Source organism: Anoplopoma fimbria, chromosome 1, assembly GCF_027596085.1.
Source record: "Anoplopoma fimbria isolate UVic2021 breed Golden Eagle Sablefish chromosome 1, Afim_UVic_2022, whole genome shotgun sequence".
Classification (NCBI taxonomy): Eukaryota; Metazoa; Chordata; class Actinopteri; order Perciformes; family Anoplopomatidae; genus Anoplopoma; species Anoplopoma fimbria.
In genome coordinates, this window is record NC_072449.1 from 14796201 (window position 1) to 14816239 (window position 20039).

A 20039-nucleotide genomic window follows, 5' to 3' on the forward strand; every position below is an offset into this window, starting at 1 on the left:
AACTCTTCTGTGTCCTTGTAAAGCAAATGAAAAGATAGGTGTGTTAGAGATAATGAATTGGATGATTACTGCTGACTTTTTAGACTGTCACTCTTAGTGAATTCAGCTGATCAATGGAGCCATTATTTATTTTATTTTAACCCATACACACACACACACACACACACACACACACACACACACACACACACACACACACACACACACACACACACACACACACACACACACATGCACCAAATTACTCAAATGGCCTAAATAGGTTGCATCAATAAGCATGAGAAAAAATTATTGTATCATAAAACACGATAATGGTAAGATAACACATGCCTATTTTTCACACAATTTAAACAGCATGTTCTATGACCATATTGGCCTGCTTTAGTAAAATAGATTCCTAACAGGGTTTTCAATTGCTCAACATGAGGTTAATCCAGGAAATTTACACATTTTGCAGCCCCAGCCCATTTTTTTTAGATTTGGGCCAACCTAACAAAACACTAATTGGCCTAGAATGACATAGTATCTTTGCATCAACTGTTGATGCAAAGTCTTAGCGTCAAGTAGATACACGTAGATCTGGGTGATACTGACAGAATCACATTAACAATATTTTACACATCTTGACATCTTAAGAAAAAATGTAATGCAGCCTTTAAGACCAGGAAAAATACGTATAAGTTGTATCACAATAGTAACCAAAATCCAAAATCATTTACAATACTAATATCATACCTAACATCTCTTTCTGCAGGTTTTATAGACATACAAGCAACACTGGATGAAATGAGCAAGAAAGACAAAAAAGAAACACTCTGCCTCTACTACTTTTATCCCTCTCACAGAACTATCCACAATCCAAAGGCTGCTAATTTTGGTCAAACAGCAATTTGCCTACAGTGGAACTACAAGGCTATCTATGTGAATGACAAAATATTTTTTTAAATGTGTCCGTGAATGAATTTAGATTACACAATGTAATTGACGGTTACACGAATAAGCAAAAATGTAATCATGCTTTTCCTCCCCATGGCACATATGAAAAGCCCTCTCTAGCTGAGCAGATTTGTCAAATGAATCTTTATCATTCTTATCCACTGCTATGCTAAACTAAAGGGTAGGATGGCCAAATTACACTGCTAAATATGACTAGCGTTACCCACTTATGACTGTAGTAGTACAACATATTCCATCAACTGTATTAGCAAGTGTAGCCTAACCTCCGTACACGAGTCCACTATTGGTCATATCACAATTGAGAATAGTAATTTAGTAGAATTTATTTGTAAATGAAATGATACTCACCTTGAAAATGTCCTTTGTATCATATTTGTTCAGCCTACAGGTCCTCTAACACACAGTCTTAACTGTCTGAATTTGTCCAGGCATGTTAAGTGGGTAGGGGAGGAGACTTGAAATCCTGAACTCAAGGTGGAGAAAAATTAAGTTATCAAGCCAATTTCATTAAGTTACTACAACTTGAATTTTGTTTTAAATTAATTAATGCAGAAATTTGAGTTTAAATTACAAACAATATTAAGTTGATGTAATTACCAACATTATTATGTCAACACAACTCATTAAAATAATGTTTGCAACTTAAAAGGTTTATCTAAATCAATAAATTAGAATTTTCATCTTGCAACCATGCATTTAATTAAGTGGTGGTAATAGGTCCCCTGAATTACTTTTTAGAGTGTGGGTTCTGATTCTATCGCCATACACAGGCCAAGATAAGCGTGTCTTTGGATACAACTCCCTGGCCTCCTGCTGTAGGACGTACAAATCACAAAACAAAATCTACCGGTACTGCTGCTATTGACTTAGGTGTGTGAACTGTTAACAATTAGCTGGAAATTGTGACATTTGGGGTATTATCACATTATATAAATGATTAGGGAGTGTGTGTTTAATGTAGCGTCTTTTATGTAGTTAGTAGTATGTGTTAGACTTTTTCACTATTTTAATGTCCATAAACCACTTTAATGTGGAGTTTGGGGTTTTGGGCTGCTGCATTGCCAAAGCTTCCTTCACCAGTTAAAATTCAGTAAAAAAAAAAGAATTAATGTAAACTTTATTGCACATGCAACGTCTCTCTTTCTTGGTAAGCCTCTTCTTGAGCCCCTCCCAACACCTCTATGGTGGATCCAGGCTTGTTGTACCAAACAAATGAAGCCACGCACAGCCCTCCAGGGATGTCACGGCCCTGCTCCTGAACATGATCAGGTGTTGGAGCAGTAAATGCACTTAGTACTCAGTTACTGTCAAACAGTTTGGACAGCACAGATACAGCGATAACACAGGAGCGATCTTACAAATCATGTCTTCAACTGTTTATACACCAGTTATAATAAAGTTATGGATCAAGAAATGCACATCACAGCTTCTCCTTGCTATGTTGACATGGCTGGCTGTTTGTATGTGCTTTTAGTGCATGTGAGCATGACCCACTGGTTAACTCATGGACACTGCTGTTGAGAGCATTTGAAATGGTCCAAATGTTGTATCTTGCACCTTTAAATATATCCTTATATGGGCTTACAAAAATTTCCTGAAATGGCACCTTTTTATTCATTTGGTCTATATTGTTTTTTGTATATTGTTGTTGTGTTCTAGGGGAGGAAGCTCTTAAAAATATCAGAAAATAATAATGAACCTCATCTTTAGATAAAATCAAGCTAGAACCAGCTTCAAACTTTTGCTGGTCATCAGCTGGTCTCCTGGATTTAACTGGTGGGCCAGCTTACTCAAGCTGGTTAACGGGTGATCAGCTGGCAGTCCAGTTTAGTTTAGCTGGTTGAGAGGTGAGCAGCTGGGTTGGTAAAGCTGGTGTAACTGGTTAAATGCTTTCAGATCAGCATTGCAAATTAAATTGTGTGTTTTAAAACAGTAATAAGTTCAGTTGACAAAAACTGACTTTTCAAATATTTCTATGACACCCGCCCTGCACCCTCAGAAAGAGTGCTTTGCTAAAGTGCCATCCTAGTGTGCTGTGATTGGCTAGTCAAAAGATGCATCAAGGTGGCGCGTGGTTGGGGTAAGGGCAAAGAGGTCATGGTTGATTCTGTTATTTCCAGTATTGGGCATGATACTTGGAAAGTGTAGTGAGGTAAGCTTCCTGTTACTATACATTCAATGAAGCTTCTCTCAGTGAAAGATAGCCAGCTCACCTATAGCAACATGGCAAAAGTAGTTAAACTACATCAAAGCTGTCTCTTACCAATGAACCAACTTCATTCACAGTCAATCAGTGCTATTGATAAAAAAAATAACTATAAATATATATTCAAGGATAATTTAATGGCATTACGTAAAGAAACAGGGTTTCACAACAAAGTGCAGTTGTAGTCCATTTGAAACACTGTCAAAACTGCAGCAACAAAACAATTCTCTGGAGAGATAATGTCATCATTCACCCATTCATACATTAATGACAGGGGCTACCATGCCATGTGCCACCTGCCCATCAGAACTCTAACTAATCATTCACACACAGCAGGAACAGCATGTGGGAGCAATTTGTGTTAAATTGTCTTGCCCAAGGACACATCAAGATGGACTAGTGGAGCGGGGGTTCGAAATGCTGATCCTCTGATTGAAGGATCTTTTACTGTTTTTTTTAATTCAAGTTTTAGAAGAGCTTTAGAGATAACACCATTTTACCATGATTTTGGAGTTTGTTGCTGCTGAGTAAAAAAAATTAAAGCACAACAGGAATGAACTATTGTTTGTTTGTTTTTTTCATGTTTTTCTTGGGCAGCAAAAGGATTAAAACTGGATTTTGTTTTGCATACCATGTTGCATAATCACAATACATTCTCCTTGAATCTTAGCTGGGTCTGGTTATATAAACTGGTAACTGGTGAGAATCTGAGATTACAGCTGGTAAGAATAGGAGCTGGTAATTGGCATAACCAGTAGTAGCTGGTAGCTGGCCAACCTGTTACATACATATACTGTACATAGATATATTTATATACATTAAAATAAAATTATATATATTATAAAATTAAACCTTTCTGAAAAACTAAAACTCACTGCACTCTTAAAACAAAACTAAAATGAAATAAAAAGCTCAATAGTAAAATGAAACAAAACTAATTATAATAACTCAAAGCTATTATAACCATGCCCTGTGGAGACAATATAGCAGACTGGGGTGTATTTGTGTACATTAGCTAACGTACAATCCTTTTTAAGAGAGGGAGAGAACTCTAAAGAAAGCGTTTGAAAAATAATGGTTTAAATCAAAGCAGTCTGATATAACAGTACAATAGTTCCTGGTATGGCAAAAATCTCCTTAAAGTGGCCCTATTATGCTTTTCCCTCTTCTTTAGTGTGTTATATATATATATTTTACATGTAAAAGGCCCGTAGAGTGTAAAACCTGAAGTCCACTCCTAAAATGAATTACCCTCCCCTCAGAATCACTGCTCCTGAGCTGCCTGAAACGGCTCCATTGAATTATCTCCTTCACTTCTCTAACTTTATGAGGTCATAATGTTACGGAAGTGACGTAAAACTCCTAGTTTGGCCCTCAAACAACAAAAGAGAGAGACAGAGCTGAATCTCCGGAGAAAGAGTTTTTTGAAATGCGAAACGTTGACAAATCACAACATAGCGGGCTAGCTGACCAATCAGAGCAGACTTTGCTTCCTGGAGGGAGGAGTAAGCGCTAAAACGGAGCGTTTCAGAGAGAGGGTGAGAAGAGGTGCTGCAGGACAGCCAGGATGAGAAAAACAAGGAGGATTATGACCATTAACGCATGTAAACATGTTGTAACTGTAACTTGAGAAAAATAGCATAATAGGGCCTGTTTAAACAATGGATCCTACCCTTCCCATGATGCCACTTGATAGTACACTTTTAAAATGAAAATACCAGGGCACTGGTATAGACACTATTTTACAAATAAAAATAAACCAAGAAAGAGTGATCTACGCATTTTGCATGTTGCTTCATCAGATTCCCTTAAAGCTTAATTACCATCAGGTGTGCCTAAAATCATCTGGTGCTTATTAGCAAAAAATAACCACACACCACACAGCTCCATTACGCTAGTCAAAAATAATAATAGGTAATAGCAACTGGATATTCATCATTCATTCATTTATTCATTCATTTTCCGTGACCTGCTTATCCAGTTGAGGGTCGCAGGGGTGCTGGAGCCGATCTCAGCTGTCAATGGGCGAAGGCAGTGTACATCCTGGACAGGTCGCTAGTCTGTCGCAGGGCGCAACTGGATATGAATATTACAAAATATGAATATGAAATGTTATTACCTCCTTATTAGACCCTGCCTACCTGCACTGGCTACCTACCTACACTTCATTTATGTGTTGTCATCACATAAAGAATGGTTCATGCATTACACATTGCTCCTCCATCATGCTGCATTGAAAAATATCCATGCAGCAGGATGGAGGAGCAAACTCACAACTGGGTCACACTTGAGAGTCTGTGGTTGATTCAGTTCAGCCTCTTTCAGGTGCATTTTAAGCTTCCACAATGACATGGTTAGTGATTCCATAAAGGCCCTGCAAAGCTATGCCGACTAATCTCAAGGATGTCAATTCAGATGGAACTAATTCTACCTGGGGTTTTTACTGACCCTTATGGAGTTCATCAAAGAAATGAATTATTTGCTGAGTAAGCATGGAAGATATAAGCAAGACAGACACTTCCCAGTAACAATAGCATTACTACATTTCCAACCGTGAATGTAATCCCTTCCAGAAACGGATAAGGTAGCCAACAAACTGGCACTTTGATTGTTTGGCAGAACTATGCAGAGTATTAGTGGAGGGCTTTTAAGAATGGACGGTTCAATGCATTTAAATGACACAGCTTAGCATAAAGTCTACTCTACTGATTCAGACACAGGTTAAAGTCAAACTCATTATTTAGCTAGGGAAGACTGTGTTTACCTTGGAAGCAGTGTACCACAGGGTGACTGCTTGTGTGTGCTCTCTAACTACCATTCCTTGTTTTTTTGGCTTTGGTTAACTTTACCCTTTTGTAAATCATGAGCACTTCTATAAGCACTACTATAGAGCTTCATCGTGTGGTGCAACAACAATACCTGAAGCTAAATATCAAACCAAAGAGCTGATGGAGACTACCCCAGACTCATACAGGTACATGTGTCTAAATCAACATTGTTCCTGAGAAGACTCAGTGTGTATAACAGGATTCTGAAGACTTGGACCAGTCTGTAGTAGCTGTTGCTCTGTTCTTTGCTGTGGTGTACTTGTGAGGACAGCAGACACTACAAGCTCTGTGGTTGGGCTGTAACTGGAAAGCCTGGAGTCAGTGGAGGAAGATGAAGGACAAGAGACTCACACAATGTCGGGTCACACACTATTCTCTATCGAAAGTAATACATTAATTATTTTTCTCTATTGCATCTCTCTGTTGATTTACACATTTTGTTATGTACTATTTTATTATAAACTATATCCTATATTTAATAGTCCTATAAAGCTGTACTAGACTATATATTATCTTTTACTATTTTACTTATGTTCACCTTGTACTACTATGTTATATCCCACACTATATTATACTATATTGTATAAATATTTGAGACAGTTTTACTAGATGAAACACAATATTATTTTTGGATATTAATACACACAAAGATGAAGTATCATTACTTAACAATTTTATGAATTAGATTATGTTTACATAGACTATAACTTGCTGACCTTGCTGCTAATAAACAAATCCCACCAGTGTCGCTTTGCCTTGTAATTTAGTTTTTATTTGCTCTTGTATAGTTTCTAATTTAAATTTTTATTCTTTCTTCTATTCCTACTCTTTTTGTGAACTTCTGTCCTTGTGTTACTGCAACAACTGAATATCCCAACTGGGGATCTAAAAAGCTTATCTTATCTCAAAATGTGGTGGATCACTGACCCCTTAATAACACTCCTTGGACCCACTGAATACTGATAAAGCAATACAATTATTTTTAATTTACAGATTCTGGAAATGTATGAAATATTGGTGCCGCGGATCATAAAACTCACAGTTTAGATCGTATCAGGGATCAGAGTCCCTGATCCAATCCACACAAAAAAGGAAAGGAGCAAATCGTACTTTTAGAGACCCCCAACCGATACTAATTGCCGTTTATTGATGATCGATATATGCATTTACAGATCATTTTTGTTGTTTGGCTGTGTAATAGCAGCTGGTCTACAAGGAATTTCTCAGTGTTATCCTTTTACTTTGTTATTGTCATTAGTGGCTTTTGCATAAAAAACACAATTATCAATTTATAAGGAAATAAAATATTGCAAACCTTGTTCTAGCAAACATTTAAGATCCAAACAATCAATCCAATCGAAAACAAAGTAATTATTTCTCCAATTAAAAAAATAACAAGACTGTGTTTGTACCAAATGCGAAGCAAAGTTTTTGTGCAGTGTCGTTACACAAAAGGAGAACTCAAACATACAAACAGAAGCAAATTCATGTCAGGTGATGCAAATGATGCAATGCAATCTGCATAAACTGATCGAGTAAGGTCAAATATTTCAGCTCCAGTGAGAAATCCGTGTGACACGGTGGCGCAAAAGCCTTTCATTGTTGAGATTATCCTCCTGTTGTCACTGACTCTGGCTCTGTGATGGTACCTCATATTTGTACATGGACCAGATGGAACTATGTGCATATATATGTATGTGTATGAACCATTGAATGTCTAAGGTATAAACAATAACGTCACTGTTGTTTTCACGACCAGTTATTTTAAACATTGGTCGATCAGATACACTGTTAGCATAATTAGCACTGATCGATCCAAAGTCCATTTAGATATCAAGCATTATAAAAGTAGTTTGTTGCTTGTTGTCTTGCAGGCAGACCTAACAAAGCAGGAATTCTGACTTTTCGAAACTTAGCATTATTATGTAGCTACTTGGGCATCCTTTTTATCCCTTTATTACAATAAAATTACAGCCAAATTGTTTTTAACTGGCTTCATAACACTGTAGTAAACCAGATTAATTCAGCCAACGTGTGATTTACTAGATATCGTAGATGGAGCTTGGTGAAATGTGGGCACCTCTGGAAGATGTTAGGAAACCAGAAAGGATGGCGTCGGTTTTTTCGACGTATTTGGGCTTCACAACATGCACAAAGCAAAAGTGGTTATTTTGGCCATGATCGATGACATGCTCTGCTGGTGTTGGAAAAGCCCCTCCTGGGCATCTAGTGCGAGGGACCAATTCAATTCAATTCAATTTATTTTGTATAGCCCAGAATCACAAATTACAAATTTGCCTCAGAGGGCTTTGCAATCTGTGCACATGTGACATCCTCTGTCCTTCCCTCACATCGGCACAGGAAAAACTCCCCTAAAAACCCCTTTAACAGGGAGAAAAAAGGAAGAAACCTATGGGAGAACGACAGAGGAGGGATCCTTCTCCCAGGATGGACAGAATGCAATAGATGTCATGTGTACAGAATGAACAGCATAACAGAGATACAACACATTCAATGTATAGAATAAACACTTTATGATCTCAAAATGAATATTTCCATTAAGATGACAATTTCAGCATGTTGACGATATAATGTTGATCATGTTCACCTACTCGGTTTATCACGTTAGCATGCTGGCATTTGTTAGCACTAAAACAAAGTCGTACTGATGGGGATGTTACTATTTTTTTGCAAGTATTTTTCACATTTTCAGGAGCTGGTGGCTGCTAAATGAAACGTCACAAGATCGCCAAAGTCAGTGGAATTCATCATCCTGTAACCATGATTATCTGCACCAAATTTAATGGCAATCTAAAAGCTGTTGAGATATTTCATTCAGAGTGGACCAAAAGTTTTTACAGCTGACATTCACACCGCTTTAGCCGTGCTGTTAGGACACAGTCCTGAATCTACATCTGTGTTTGCACTGCACTCATATATAAAGAGCATATCATCAATAATCAGAGATGTTCCTGACTGTTTTAAGCTTTCAGGTCTAAACAATCTCACCAGAGCATCCATTAAGTAGCTATTCCGGAGCTTTGAATAATATATCATGCTCTTCATAAGCATTGGGGTGTCGGTGGTTACCCCAGTGCTTATAACAGCTACCTAATATACCATATTGTGAAATTGTTTTTTCAACAATCAGTGCTTGAACTCTTATCACCTACATAACAAAATGAAAAGGCCAAGCCAGTTTCATTGCAATGTCAAAGGCTGTCACACTGAACATACAGATAACCGGTGAGCCGCGTTAAACTGAACAGAAATATGAGGTGTGTTATTTCTGGCTGCATCTGTGTGCTGGAAGCCTCACAGGGAGAGTCAGAGCAGGTGAGGCAGCAGAGAAATCAGACAATTGAACTGCTGCTGTCAGACGTGGAGGGAGAGGCAGCCAGAGAGGCTCCGATGGACTTCCTGCCAATCTGCCACAAGCTCTCACAAACAGAAGATGTGGATGCATCAGAGGGAAGTTATTTTATGAATCATATCCAATCTGGTATTTCTATTTAGAACATCTGAATCAGTAGAATTAAAAAGGATGGAAATGCAGAACTGTACTACTCGCCAGCTTTCATAAAATATTGTTTGGATATTCACAAACACCAAGATATTGTACTAATCTTTTAGATGGCACTCTGATCTTACCTCTAGTGCCAAAAAAAAAGGTGAAATTTGTATTATTAATATTAATGTTAGAATTATTTTTACTAGTTCGTGTAATTGTTCAATCATATTATATGTAAATTCCATTCTTCCCAAATGCTGTTTCAAAGCCTCTTCCACACTGATGCATTTGTGAACCCTTCTGTGTGTGTTCATTAATCTGACCGCATACTGCTTGGTTATACTAAATGTCACAACCTCCAGTGCTGCTGTAAGGCTGTTTCACCAAAAAAGTCAAGGTCCACTTACAGGCTGTTTCAGAGCAAGCTGCATAAGAACATAAAACGCGGTTGAAGGCTCCAAAAGCTTAATGGATATTGAGTTAAGAATTATTATTGGAATTTTACAGTCAGGATACAGATATAAAACATGGGGCGAGACAGAGAGAGAACAATGTCACACATGTCCCCGTCCTCACCACTCAACTAGCAGGAGGCACCTTGTCAAATTAACTCTCAAGGTCAACTACAAACATGTCCATGCTCACAGGTATCCCACAAATAAAAATAGAGTTCTGAGAGACACACTTTAAATGATACGTGGACAGGAAATACGGTAAGGGTTAACTATCATATAAAGGCCATATGACTATAATGTTTACATTTAATGTTAACAATCAATGCAGAGCATCAAGTCACAAGCATCAATGAATCCATACCCTAACTTTAGTCTACCTCAAAAGAAGAAGAAAGCAGTAACACAAATATATTCTTCAGCCATGTCCACAGTTGCTGTATTAGCTGTATTAACCGGGCTTGTCCTGATACATGGCACACAATGAAGAACACGCATTCAGGTGAAATCTAGTGAGTGCTGCTGAAGGCTTTGCTCCACTGAACCTACAAACACTGGATGGAATAGAAATGGAGTTTGGTGAGACGGTGTTGAAAGAGGCAGACTGGAGGAACAGAGTCATTCAGTAAAGCAGCAGAAAGAGGGGATGGATTAAACCCATTCATTTCATACACACATGTGTAATGGCATTCATTCATTCTCTGCTCATTCACATGTGGACACATCTCTATGGGAACCCAGCACCGTGTGCTGTCAGGTAGTGGTCGATAACAATGAAGCCCATCAGCTCCAGATGTCATTTCTCCTCAGATCTGAGCTCCCTGTTCTTCTGTCTGTCTCCCTGTCTCTTGTTTACACACACACACACACACACACACACACACACACACACACACACACGCGCGCGCGCCAGTAAACCATGTCTACAGCAATAGCTTTCACATTCTTACCCGCATTTCGTAGTTTACGGTTCCTCAGCACGGCCACGATGACCAGCAGGTTCCCCAGGACGTCCACCACGGTGGTGAAGATCAGCACGCTCGCCAGAGCCGTGATCGCCCATGCGGGGCGCGCTGCCCCCGGGCTCGGCTCCGGACCGTGTTCCGCCCGGTTCTTCAGCAGCGACTCACCCTCCGGCATGTCCATAGCCTCACTCCCCTTCCCTCACGCACCCCCCCGGTCGGTGTGAGTGACCGCTGGCATGCTGCTTCACTGTGACAGCCAAGAACGTCAGTTGAGTCCGTCAGTGTCCGCGGGTTCTCTCTGCCTCGTCACTGCGTCCAGCCCGGTCACCTGCTCCAGAGTCCCGCTGCCAGTCCACCCGGAGCGGACCGCGGCCAGGGACCCTGGATGCTGAATCCCCGCACCACCTCCTCCACTTATTCTCTCCCCGGCTCTGTCTCAGCAGACCTCATGGTCGTCGTCTCAGACTCTCCCCCCCCCCCCCCCACACACACACACACACACACACACACACACACACACTCATCTGTCGCCTCATCTCGGGACATCCCCTCTCTGCAGCTCTACTGTGGTCTACACTAGATGGCTCTTCTATGACTAGGCCGTCTAAAGCCTTGCATGGCATTTGTTGGCGCGTATATATTACAGACTGCCCTTCTAGCTGGGCTTCTTCTAATGCTTCACTGTCTTCATGTTCACCTGAAAGACTTGGGCTTTCAAAACTGTCTCTTGCTGCAACTACTTGAGGTTTAAAGTCACCGTAAGAATATCCAAGGTGCTTTCTATTTTTATGCGATTTAAATGCTCCATAGATGTTTGTCTTAAATGTGCAACCCTCGAACATGAAAGGGACTGTTTCATTGGCTTTGAGATGCAAATGAGTGAAATACTCCTTTTCAGACGCAACTTCAGAGGATCCACAAACATGACAGTTGAATGTGGCCAAAGACAATGTTTGTCGTGATGTCTCTCTATTATGTACTCTACAGAAATGGGACCTAAGTGCATTCCATGACTTAAATGTACATGGACAACTAATGTATGGGCAAAGATATGGGTGCCTGTGCCCACAATGAGGATGTTTTCATCTTTATTGTTTAAGTAACTGGCCCCTAGATGAGGTCTTTGAACTGCAACCTTTACACTGCCACATTCAAATCTGGGAATAAAAAAAACAACAACAACCACCACAGGATATCAGTAAAGGAAACTTAACTTGTAAAACAGTTTTCTCCAGAAAGGTCTGACTTTTAACATACCATGTGTAAGCTCTATACCACATCAATGAAGGAGGGAAAGAAAGGCTATCCCAGCAAAGATCTGAAATTCAACACAGTAACAGTAGCCATCAACTAATGAAATCCATTACTTGCTTTTAAGAGAACAAGAGACCTAAAAATAAATAAGCTATTAAGAACAACAGCAACAGATTGAAGCTATCCTCTAAAAATGTTTCTAAAGATCAAAATACAAAACAATCAGATTGCAGTTATTATGTGGCTAGTTGTGATCATACCTGTTATGAGGACCACACATTGGCCAACGTCTTAGACCAGAGTTTGTATTGATCGACTGGAATTCTACTCTTAAACCAATAGACTGGATGATGGGGAGAAAAAACAATTAGGATTTGACAAAAAAAAGTAAAAATCTATCAATTTTAAATAAATCAAAAAGCTTTTTTTGCAGCAGTTATTTTGAACCTAATTATTTCATATACTTGAATGATAACAGACTTAAAAGCAGACCAGAGTGCACCTGCCCATGAACACAATTTCCGAAAATAGAACAAACCATTAAAGGTCCTGTAGCGCCTGCAGTTATACTATAAACCAAACGATTAGACTATTTGATAGAGTCACTGATTGAAAAAAAACAATTCCAATACGACACACAAAGCCTATCAAGAAGTGAGGCTTCCGTCAGGGTGTTTTAATAATGGTACCCATCCGAGCCAATGCGCACTGCCCAACACACCAAAATATGCTTTAATCCACCAATACTGACCCGCACACCTCCAACTGTATCCATTCTAGTTGTCAGGACTGAGGTCTGAGAGACAAGGACAGAGACGCTGAGAGACTTCCAAAGTATGCAGCACCCACAGTAGTTGGAAGGCTAAAAAATTGTTAATATTACTTTATCGTTGAAAAGCAGACTAACAAGTAAAATTAATCAAAGACATAAACTCTGTCTCTCTCTTCCCATTGCTTTTTCTCTCTTACACACACGTCCCTCCTGCCCCAAAAGAATAAATTCAGAGGCACTTTTCTTCTCATTAAAAAGTAACACATCAAAGCAAGCAAATGTCATCCATATGACACACTACTGTTTTCGAAATGAGGCAAATGTTATAAAAAATAAATGTGTCCTGTTCTATTTACCATGGCAATTATGACATATGAACTCCCTCCCAACAAAAACTTGACATCCGTACATAAGGCCATTATAGGAGGGTTTAACAGTCAGCACTTTTATACATTTCAATGTTTCAATGTTCTCTAAACATGAATATTTTCTCAAGTTAAAACATCCCCTTTTGCCATCTTAAGTAGCACAGGAAACACAAATGTTCTTAACAGTTTTGTTTATATCTTGCATTCAGACTTCTGACAAAACATTAAACACTCTAGTGGGGCAATAGGGTAATATAAGTTCCTTAAGATAAGATGGTGCCTGGCCACTTAGGGCTTTGTAGGTGAGGAAGAGGACTTTAAATTCTATCTAGGATTTTACAGGAGTAATATGATCTCTTTTCTTAGTTTTTGTTTGTACACGTGCTCCAGCATTCTGGATCAATTGGAGAGATTTAAGAGACTTATTAGAGCAGCCTGATAATAAGGAATTGCAGTAATCTAGTCTAAAGGTAACAATTTTTCCGCAATGCTTTGAGACAGGATGTGTCTGATTTTTACAATGTTATGTAGGTTAAAAAAGGCTCTCCTTGAAATTTGTTGTGGGAATTTGAAAACAATTTCAAGGACGGCCTTTCCCATAAAGAATCTCTGAGTTATCTTTGATCAGGATATGTATCATGATCAAACCTAACTCTGATATTCTTTACGGTGGTGCTGGATGCCAGGGCAATGCATCTAGAGATCTACGTCGGCCAGGTCCTTTGAATACCGTGAAGGCTCAACCGAGTGGTCCCCGAAAGTAGACGGTCTGGTCTACAGAGGATTTCCTGTTTGCGTAACCAGCTTTTCGCGCCCCCACCCTTTTTCTGCTCCCGTCTCCTAGCAACCAGGAAAAAAAAAGAGGTAAATCTAAGTTAAAAGGTTAAAGTGGACGAGCTGCTATAAATAGCGCAGTGGCTCGCGGTAGTGTTAGCTGGTTAGTTAATAGCGTCACGTAAATTAACCGATCATTTCAACATAAGTGTGAAATGATCAGGTCCCTTGTTTTTTGTTTTAACATTTGTATCTGTAGATATTCACGTGAGTTAAAACCCAATAATTACATTTAAATGTGAATTATCCCGCTGCTGGTCCACTAGTCGCCATGCCATTAAAAAAAAAAATCAACTTCACTGGCATGCAATGAATCTTGGGATATGTTGGGCCGTGAAGGATCCATCAGTTGTATCCTCCAAATCTGGGAAAAGAAGGCTGCATTTGAAATGGGATGGCCTCGTAGGTCTACAAATGCAGCCCCCGAAGGATGTAGCCGCTAGATTGGGACACAGCTAGAGTCTTCACAAGCCACCAGGACTGCGTACAAGCTAGCTTGCTCCATTTGTCATTTTTGCACCACTAATTTTCAAATCACAGACTGATGAAGCACTCAAATCCTTTTAGCTCTAACTTAAATGTAGTATTAGTTTAACTGAAGAGGTAATGCATTGAAACACCAAACACCAACCATAGTTAAAGTAAAAGGCTGAAAACTCACCTCTTCAAGAAGTACTACCCTGAGCCTTCCTCGTAGCACTTATTGCATTCGTATTAGTTGTTGCACTTATTGTATTCGTATCAGTTCGTTGCACTTATTGTATTCGTATTCGCTTACTGCACTTATCCTATTCGTATTAGTTTGTAGCACTTATTGTATTCGTATTAGTCTGTTGCAATTATTGTTTTCGTAGTAATTTGCTTCTGCACTATACTTTTGCTCTGGTTTATGCTTTAAGATGCTTGTTTAAGAAAAGGAGATGCACTTATGACTTCTGGTGACTAGTAGTTCTCTTGAATACCTATGTTGAATACACTTCCTGTAAGTCGCTTTGGATAAAAGCGTCTGCTAAATGACTGTAATGTAATGTAATGTAATGATGCAGTAAGATGTTCCCTTTCAGTGGTTTCCTATTATTTTGGATGTTTCTGGATTAATATTCCTGCTGCATTACTGTGTATGTTGCATTGTAACTTCTTCATATCCTGTTGGCTAGTTTAATCTACAGGAATGCATCATATATTCTAGAATATCATCATATGTTTCATTCATTTAAATAGTTGAATGGAAATTTAATTTTGGGGAAAACAGATAATTATAGGAAAATACAAACATATATATATACAGCTATGGAAAGAATTAAGAGACCACTTCAAAATTATCAGTTCTCTGGTTTTACTATTTAAATTTTTTCCAGAGCTCTGTATCTGTACATACATACAGTATGCACAATTGTACAATCTGAATGATCCAGGTGGGTTTCTGGATGTAAAGTATTGTGAGGTTGTTGTGCTATGACTACACATAAATGTGATTCAGTCAGGAACACTTGCGTCATAGATTTGATCCATTTATTGAAACAATGGAAATACAGTTATACTTGGCGCTGGGATTCCGCTATTGACATGCTCCCTGGATGGCCAAGCAGCTACTAAGCCAAAACAGGGAGCACCATACATAGACCCCCGTTATACAGAAATGAGCCTGAGGTTAGAATTTAAATTCCATTTCAACAATTGTTATGTAAGGTTAGCTTTATACTAGAAAGGGGTGGAGGCTGGGGTGGAGGAGGCGAAGCTTTGCCAGCGGTATGGTCGTGAGAAGGGAGTCATATTTAAATGGACTGCCTTTGGTGAGAGTGGGCTGTGATTGGTGTGTGGCCGATTAGAAGCTATGATTCGATCGGCTGGCTGTCAGCTGGTTACAGCTGGGGGCGTATGACTTCCGTGTCCTGCATGAACTAACGCTAAGCTTCATTTAGTGCTTTTTGGATTCAAGTTTTTAAAACTTAATGGCCAGTGGTTTGCCAGGTGGAGGTCATTCATTGAGTGGGGGTTATATGTCTGAGACCTCTCTAGTCACTGGCAGTCACAGCCAGTCATCTGTCAAAGGCTTGTAAATGCCGTATTAAGTTATGGTGCAAGAAACAACATTTACCAAATGAGACTCTGTGTTCCCAATGCAATGCAAGACTACAAGACTGCAACAGGACACTATGGCTAGGGTGATTCATCAAAGTAATCAATAAGTCATTGATTACAGATATACGTCGATTTGTCGGCTCATTGTAAGAATGACAAAGTATGTATTCCCCCCGGAGAACAAGCTGCTGCCCAAAGACCTCGCACAAGATCCTCTAAAGTGTGAAAAGACTTTAGAGGATTACATCTTTTCATCCGTCCCAGTTATGTTCACATCGGCTCCCAGTGTAAATGTATCATTTATAACTGTATTTATTTATTCAACTCCCTCCCTTCCCTGTGGACTCAGGACCAGCACATGCCCACTCCCTTTTTCTGTCATCATAACAAACAGTATTTTAATTCAGTCAACCTCAGAACCCTACCCAAATCCTCCCAACCAATCACGAAACACTGCATGAAAGTTGCTCTGTTCAACACCCGATCACTAAGCAACAAAATTAATTAATTACTGACAACAACTTTGATATCCTCTGTCTCACTGAAACTTTGCAAAACACCTGGGCTACTGCCCACTCAGAAAAACGACCCCCACTGGATATCATTACCTGGACAAACCACGCCCTTATGGCCGTGGTGGAGGACTTCCCACTCTTTACCGCCAACACATATAAACCAGCCTGATTACCATACAAACTCCATCCTCATTTGAAGACCTGACATTCAAACTCTCTGGTCCTAAACCCCTGGTCATTTCAATTATCTACCACCCACCCATACCCAACACCGCCTTCCTCTCAGACCTCTATGAATTCCTTACCTGTGCTCCATCTCACCTTCCATCCTGCTGCTGGGTTATTTCAACATCAACATCGACTCCACAGACTGTAAGATAGCCACTACATTTCTGGACATGCGTAGATGGTTCAACTTCACTCAACACATCACCTTCCCCGCCCATAACCGCAGTCAAATCCTGGACCTGGTCTGTTCCACTGGAATCACCATCGACCACCTCTCCTCTCCGACCACTTAGCCCTCACCATGGACATCAACATCCCCTTCCAGAACCCAATAACACAGGCACAATCATCCTCCGTAATATGAAGTCCATCTGCCCCTCATCCCTGTCAGCCTGTCTCACTAAAAATGATCTTACCTCACCTCCTCGTTTAGCCCCTCCCCCACAGACCTGGTCAACCTCTACAATAACACACTATCCTCTTGCCTTGATCATCTTGCCCCTCTACAAACTGTCTCTTTCAACCACACTGCTCCCTGAACTCCACCTCATGAAGTCCCAGAAACACCAAATTTCTCTAACAAAACTGGCCTCTAATGCACAGCCTGGCTTACAAGGAATACATACAACAATACAAACTGGCTCTCAATACTGAATGTCAACCTAATACTCTGGTCTCATCCACTAACCAACCACATCCCCTCCACTTCAGTCATGGATTTTTTCCCGGCCCTCCACCAGCTCCTCCTCCCTGTCATCAACTCCTCCTCTGTCTACTGGCTCTGTCCCTCCAACCTAAAACTTGCCTCTGTCACACCTATCCTCAAAAAGCTTGGCCTTGACCCTGATATCCCTAACAACTACAGACCCATCTCTAATCTCCCTTTTCTGTCCAAAATACTGGAATGCACTGTTCACTACCAACTCAAAACCCAACTGGAGTCTACGAACCATTTCAATCCGGATTCAGATCTCATCACAGCACAGAAACCGCCCTAATCAGAGTCACCAACAACTTACTCCTTTCCTCAGATGACCAGCCTTTGACACCATCAACCACTCCATCCTCCTCTCCCGTCTTGAGTTCTCCTTCAATATCACTGGCACAGCCCTATCCGACCGCCAACAGTTCATTCGCATCAGTAAGTTAAAGTCTGACACAGCCCCAGTCTCTAAAGGTGTCCCCCAAGGTTTTGTAATCGGTCCCCTCCTCTTCATCCTCTATATGCTCCCTCTTGGTAACATCATACGCCAGCATGGTCTCCACTTCCACTGCTATGCTGATGACACCCAGCACTACATCTCCACCAAATCCATCACCCCCCCCCACCCATTCCACCTTCACCAACTGAAAATAAAAACATTTCCCGTCTATGCCCCTTCTTCCCCTTCTGATGAAACACTCATCCTCACCTTCATCCCCTCTCGACTGGACTACTGCAACAGCATCCTGTATGGCACATCCACCTAAATCATCAACAACTACAAAACATCCAAAACTCAGCAGCCCGTCTGCACTCCCACTCCCATACCAGAGACCACATCACCACATCATCTTTCAAAAGCTCAGGCTGTGGCACACGAGGTAGAGCGCTTGTCCCGTAACCACAAGGTTGGTGGTTTGAACCCCTCTTCAGCCAACATGCCGAGGTGTCCTTGAGCAAGACACCTAATCCCTGGGTGCTTCTTAGCAGCCCGCTGCTCCTCTTGGATGGGTCAAATGCAGAGAATTGTAATTTCCCCATTGTGGGACTAATAAAGGCTTAATTATTATTAATAACCTCTTGGCCCTCTCAGATTGTTTCTGTTTTCACCATGTAAAGTGCCTTTGAGTACCTTTTAAAGAGCTATACAATTAAAATGTATTATTATTATTATTATTATTATTATTATTAGACAGAGACCTAACAATGTGATGCTCTGTAAAGTCTTCACAAAACAAATGGCTAATCAGCAGTTCAAATGACATGTATGAACACTTAAAGTGGAGGCATCCTGGAGAGCTTTGTCAACACGCAGCAGCAGTAAGATTGCACCTTGAGTCCCACCAAAGCTAAAATATTAGTAGTAGTCATTTTAAATAGTTTTTCTAAATACTTCTTCATTTCCCACACTTTAAAAGTAATTTCCGTGCCGCTGCTATGTTAACGTGACATTACTCGATGCACCATCTAACGTTGTTATCCATCCATTTTTTTCTTCTGTTAATTTAACACTCATGTATTAGAAAAAAATATGGCTTTAATGTTACAGACTATTGTTAGTCTGGAGATAGTTTCAGTTATTTCCATTGCCCCAGATTGATGTAAAAACACATTTGTTAGTGATTATCTTACCTTATATTAATGCAGTTATAAAATCATAACCATTTTAAGTTTTAAATTGAGTACTTAAGTAAAATACTCATCCTACAGTTTAGGTAAAGGTTTTCTATTAAAAACAGTGATTAAATCTACGTGTTATAGCTATCCTCTTTAATTTGAAGTCAAGCATTTTTCTGATCAGGCATCTGGCAAACTGGGTCTATTATGTACTTGGTTTGTTTTTAAGAGATTATGATTTTAAAAAATCCAGGACAAGGAGGTAAGTCTGACTGGCTCTTTGTTCTGATGTTTTCTGATTAGCAGGAAAAGGAGAGAGGATGGTTCTTTCTCCAGAGACACCATGGACACATATTTATGTTGAAAGCCATGAAAAAAATGCATTTTGCATAGTATGTGAACTTTAACATAGTCCCATTATAGAAACACCAAACATTTGTGAGACTAAAGCATTCTGTTATTTGTCTGTGAGACCTTTACAATAAGGATCTTGTTGGCTTTCTCCAGCAGTTTATTCTCACAATAACCACAGTTTCCGTACATTACCAAACTCATCTCTACTGAGCAAAGTATTATCAAGAGGTATTCAAAATTACAGCCAGCGAACAGCTGTGATGATCTGTCAGGATGGATATTCTCAGAATTGATGACAAGTGACATTGTGCATAACAACCTTTTTATTTTCTGCACTGAATTGGAAAAAAACCCAGTAAAAACAAAACCCACTCACTTTGTAGTCAATTTCTG

General features: G+C 39.8%; 1 protein-coding gene across 1 annotated transcript in view; it reads right to left on the minus strand.

The window, feature by feature from the left end:
* LOC129093878 (melatonin receptor type 1B-B-like) overlaps positions 1-11094 on the minus strand; it is a 34739-nt gene extending 23645 nt beyond the window's left edge. Inside the window, exon 1 of the mRNA XM_054602004.1 lies at positions 10905-11094. Within this exon, the coding sequence (XP_054457979.1) occupies positions 10905-11094 (190 nt within the window). The remainder of the gene's footprint in view (positions 1-10904) is intronic.
* Between the last annotated feature and the right edge of the window lie 8945 nt (positions 11095-20039).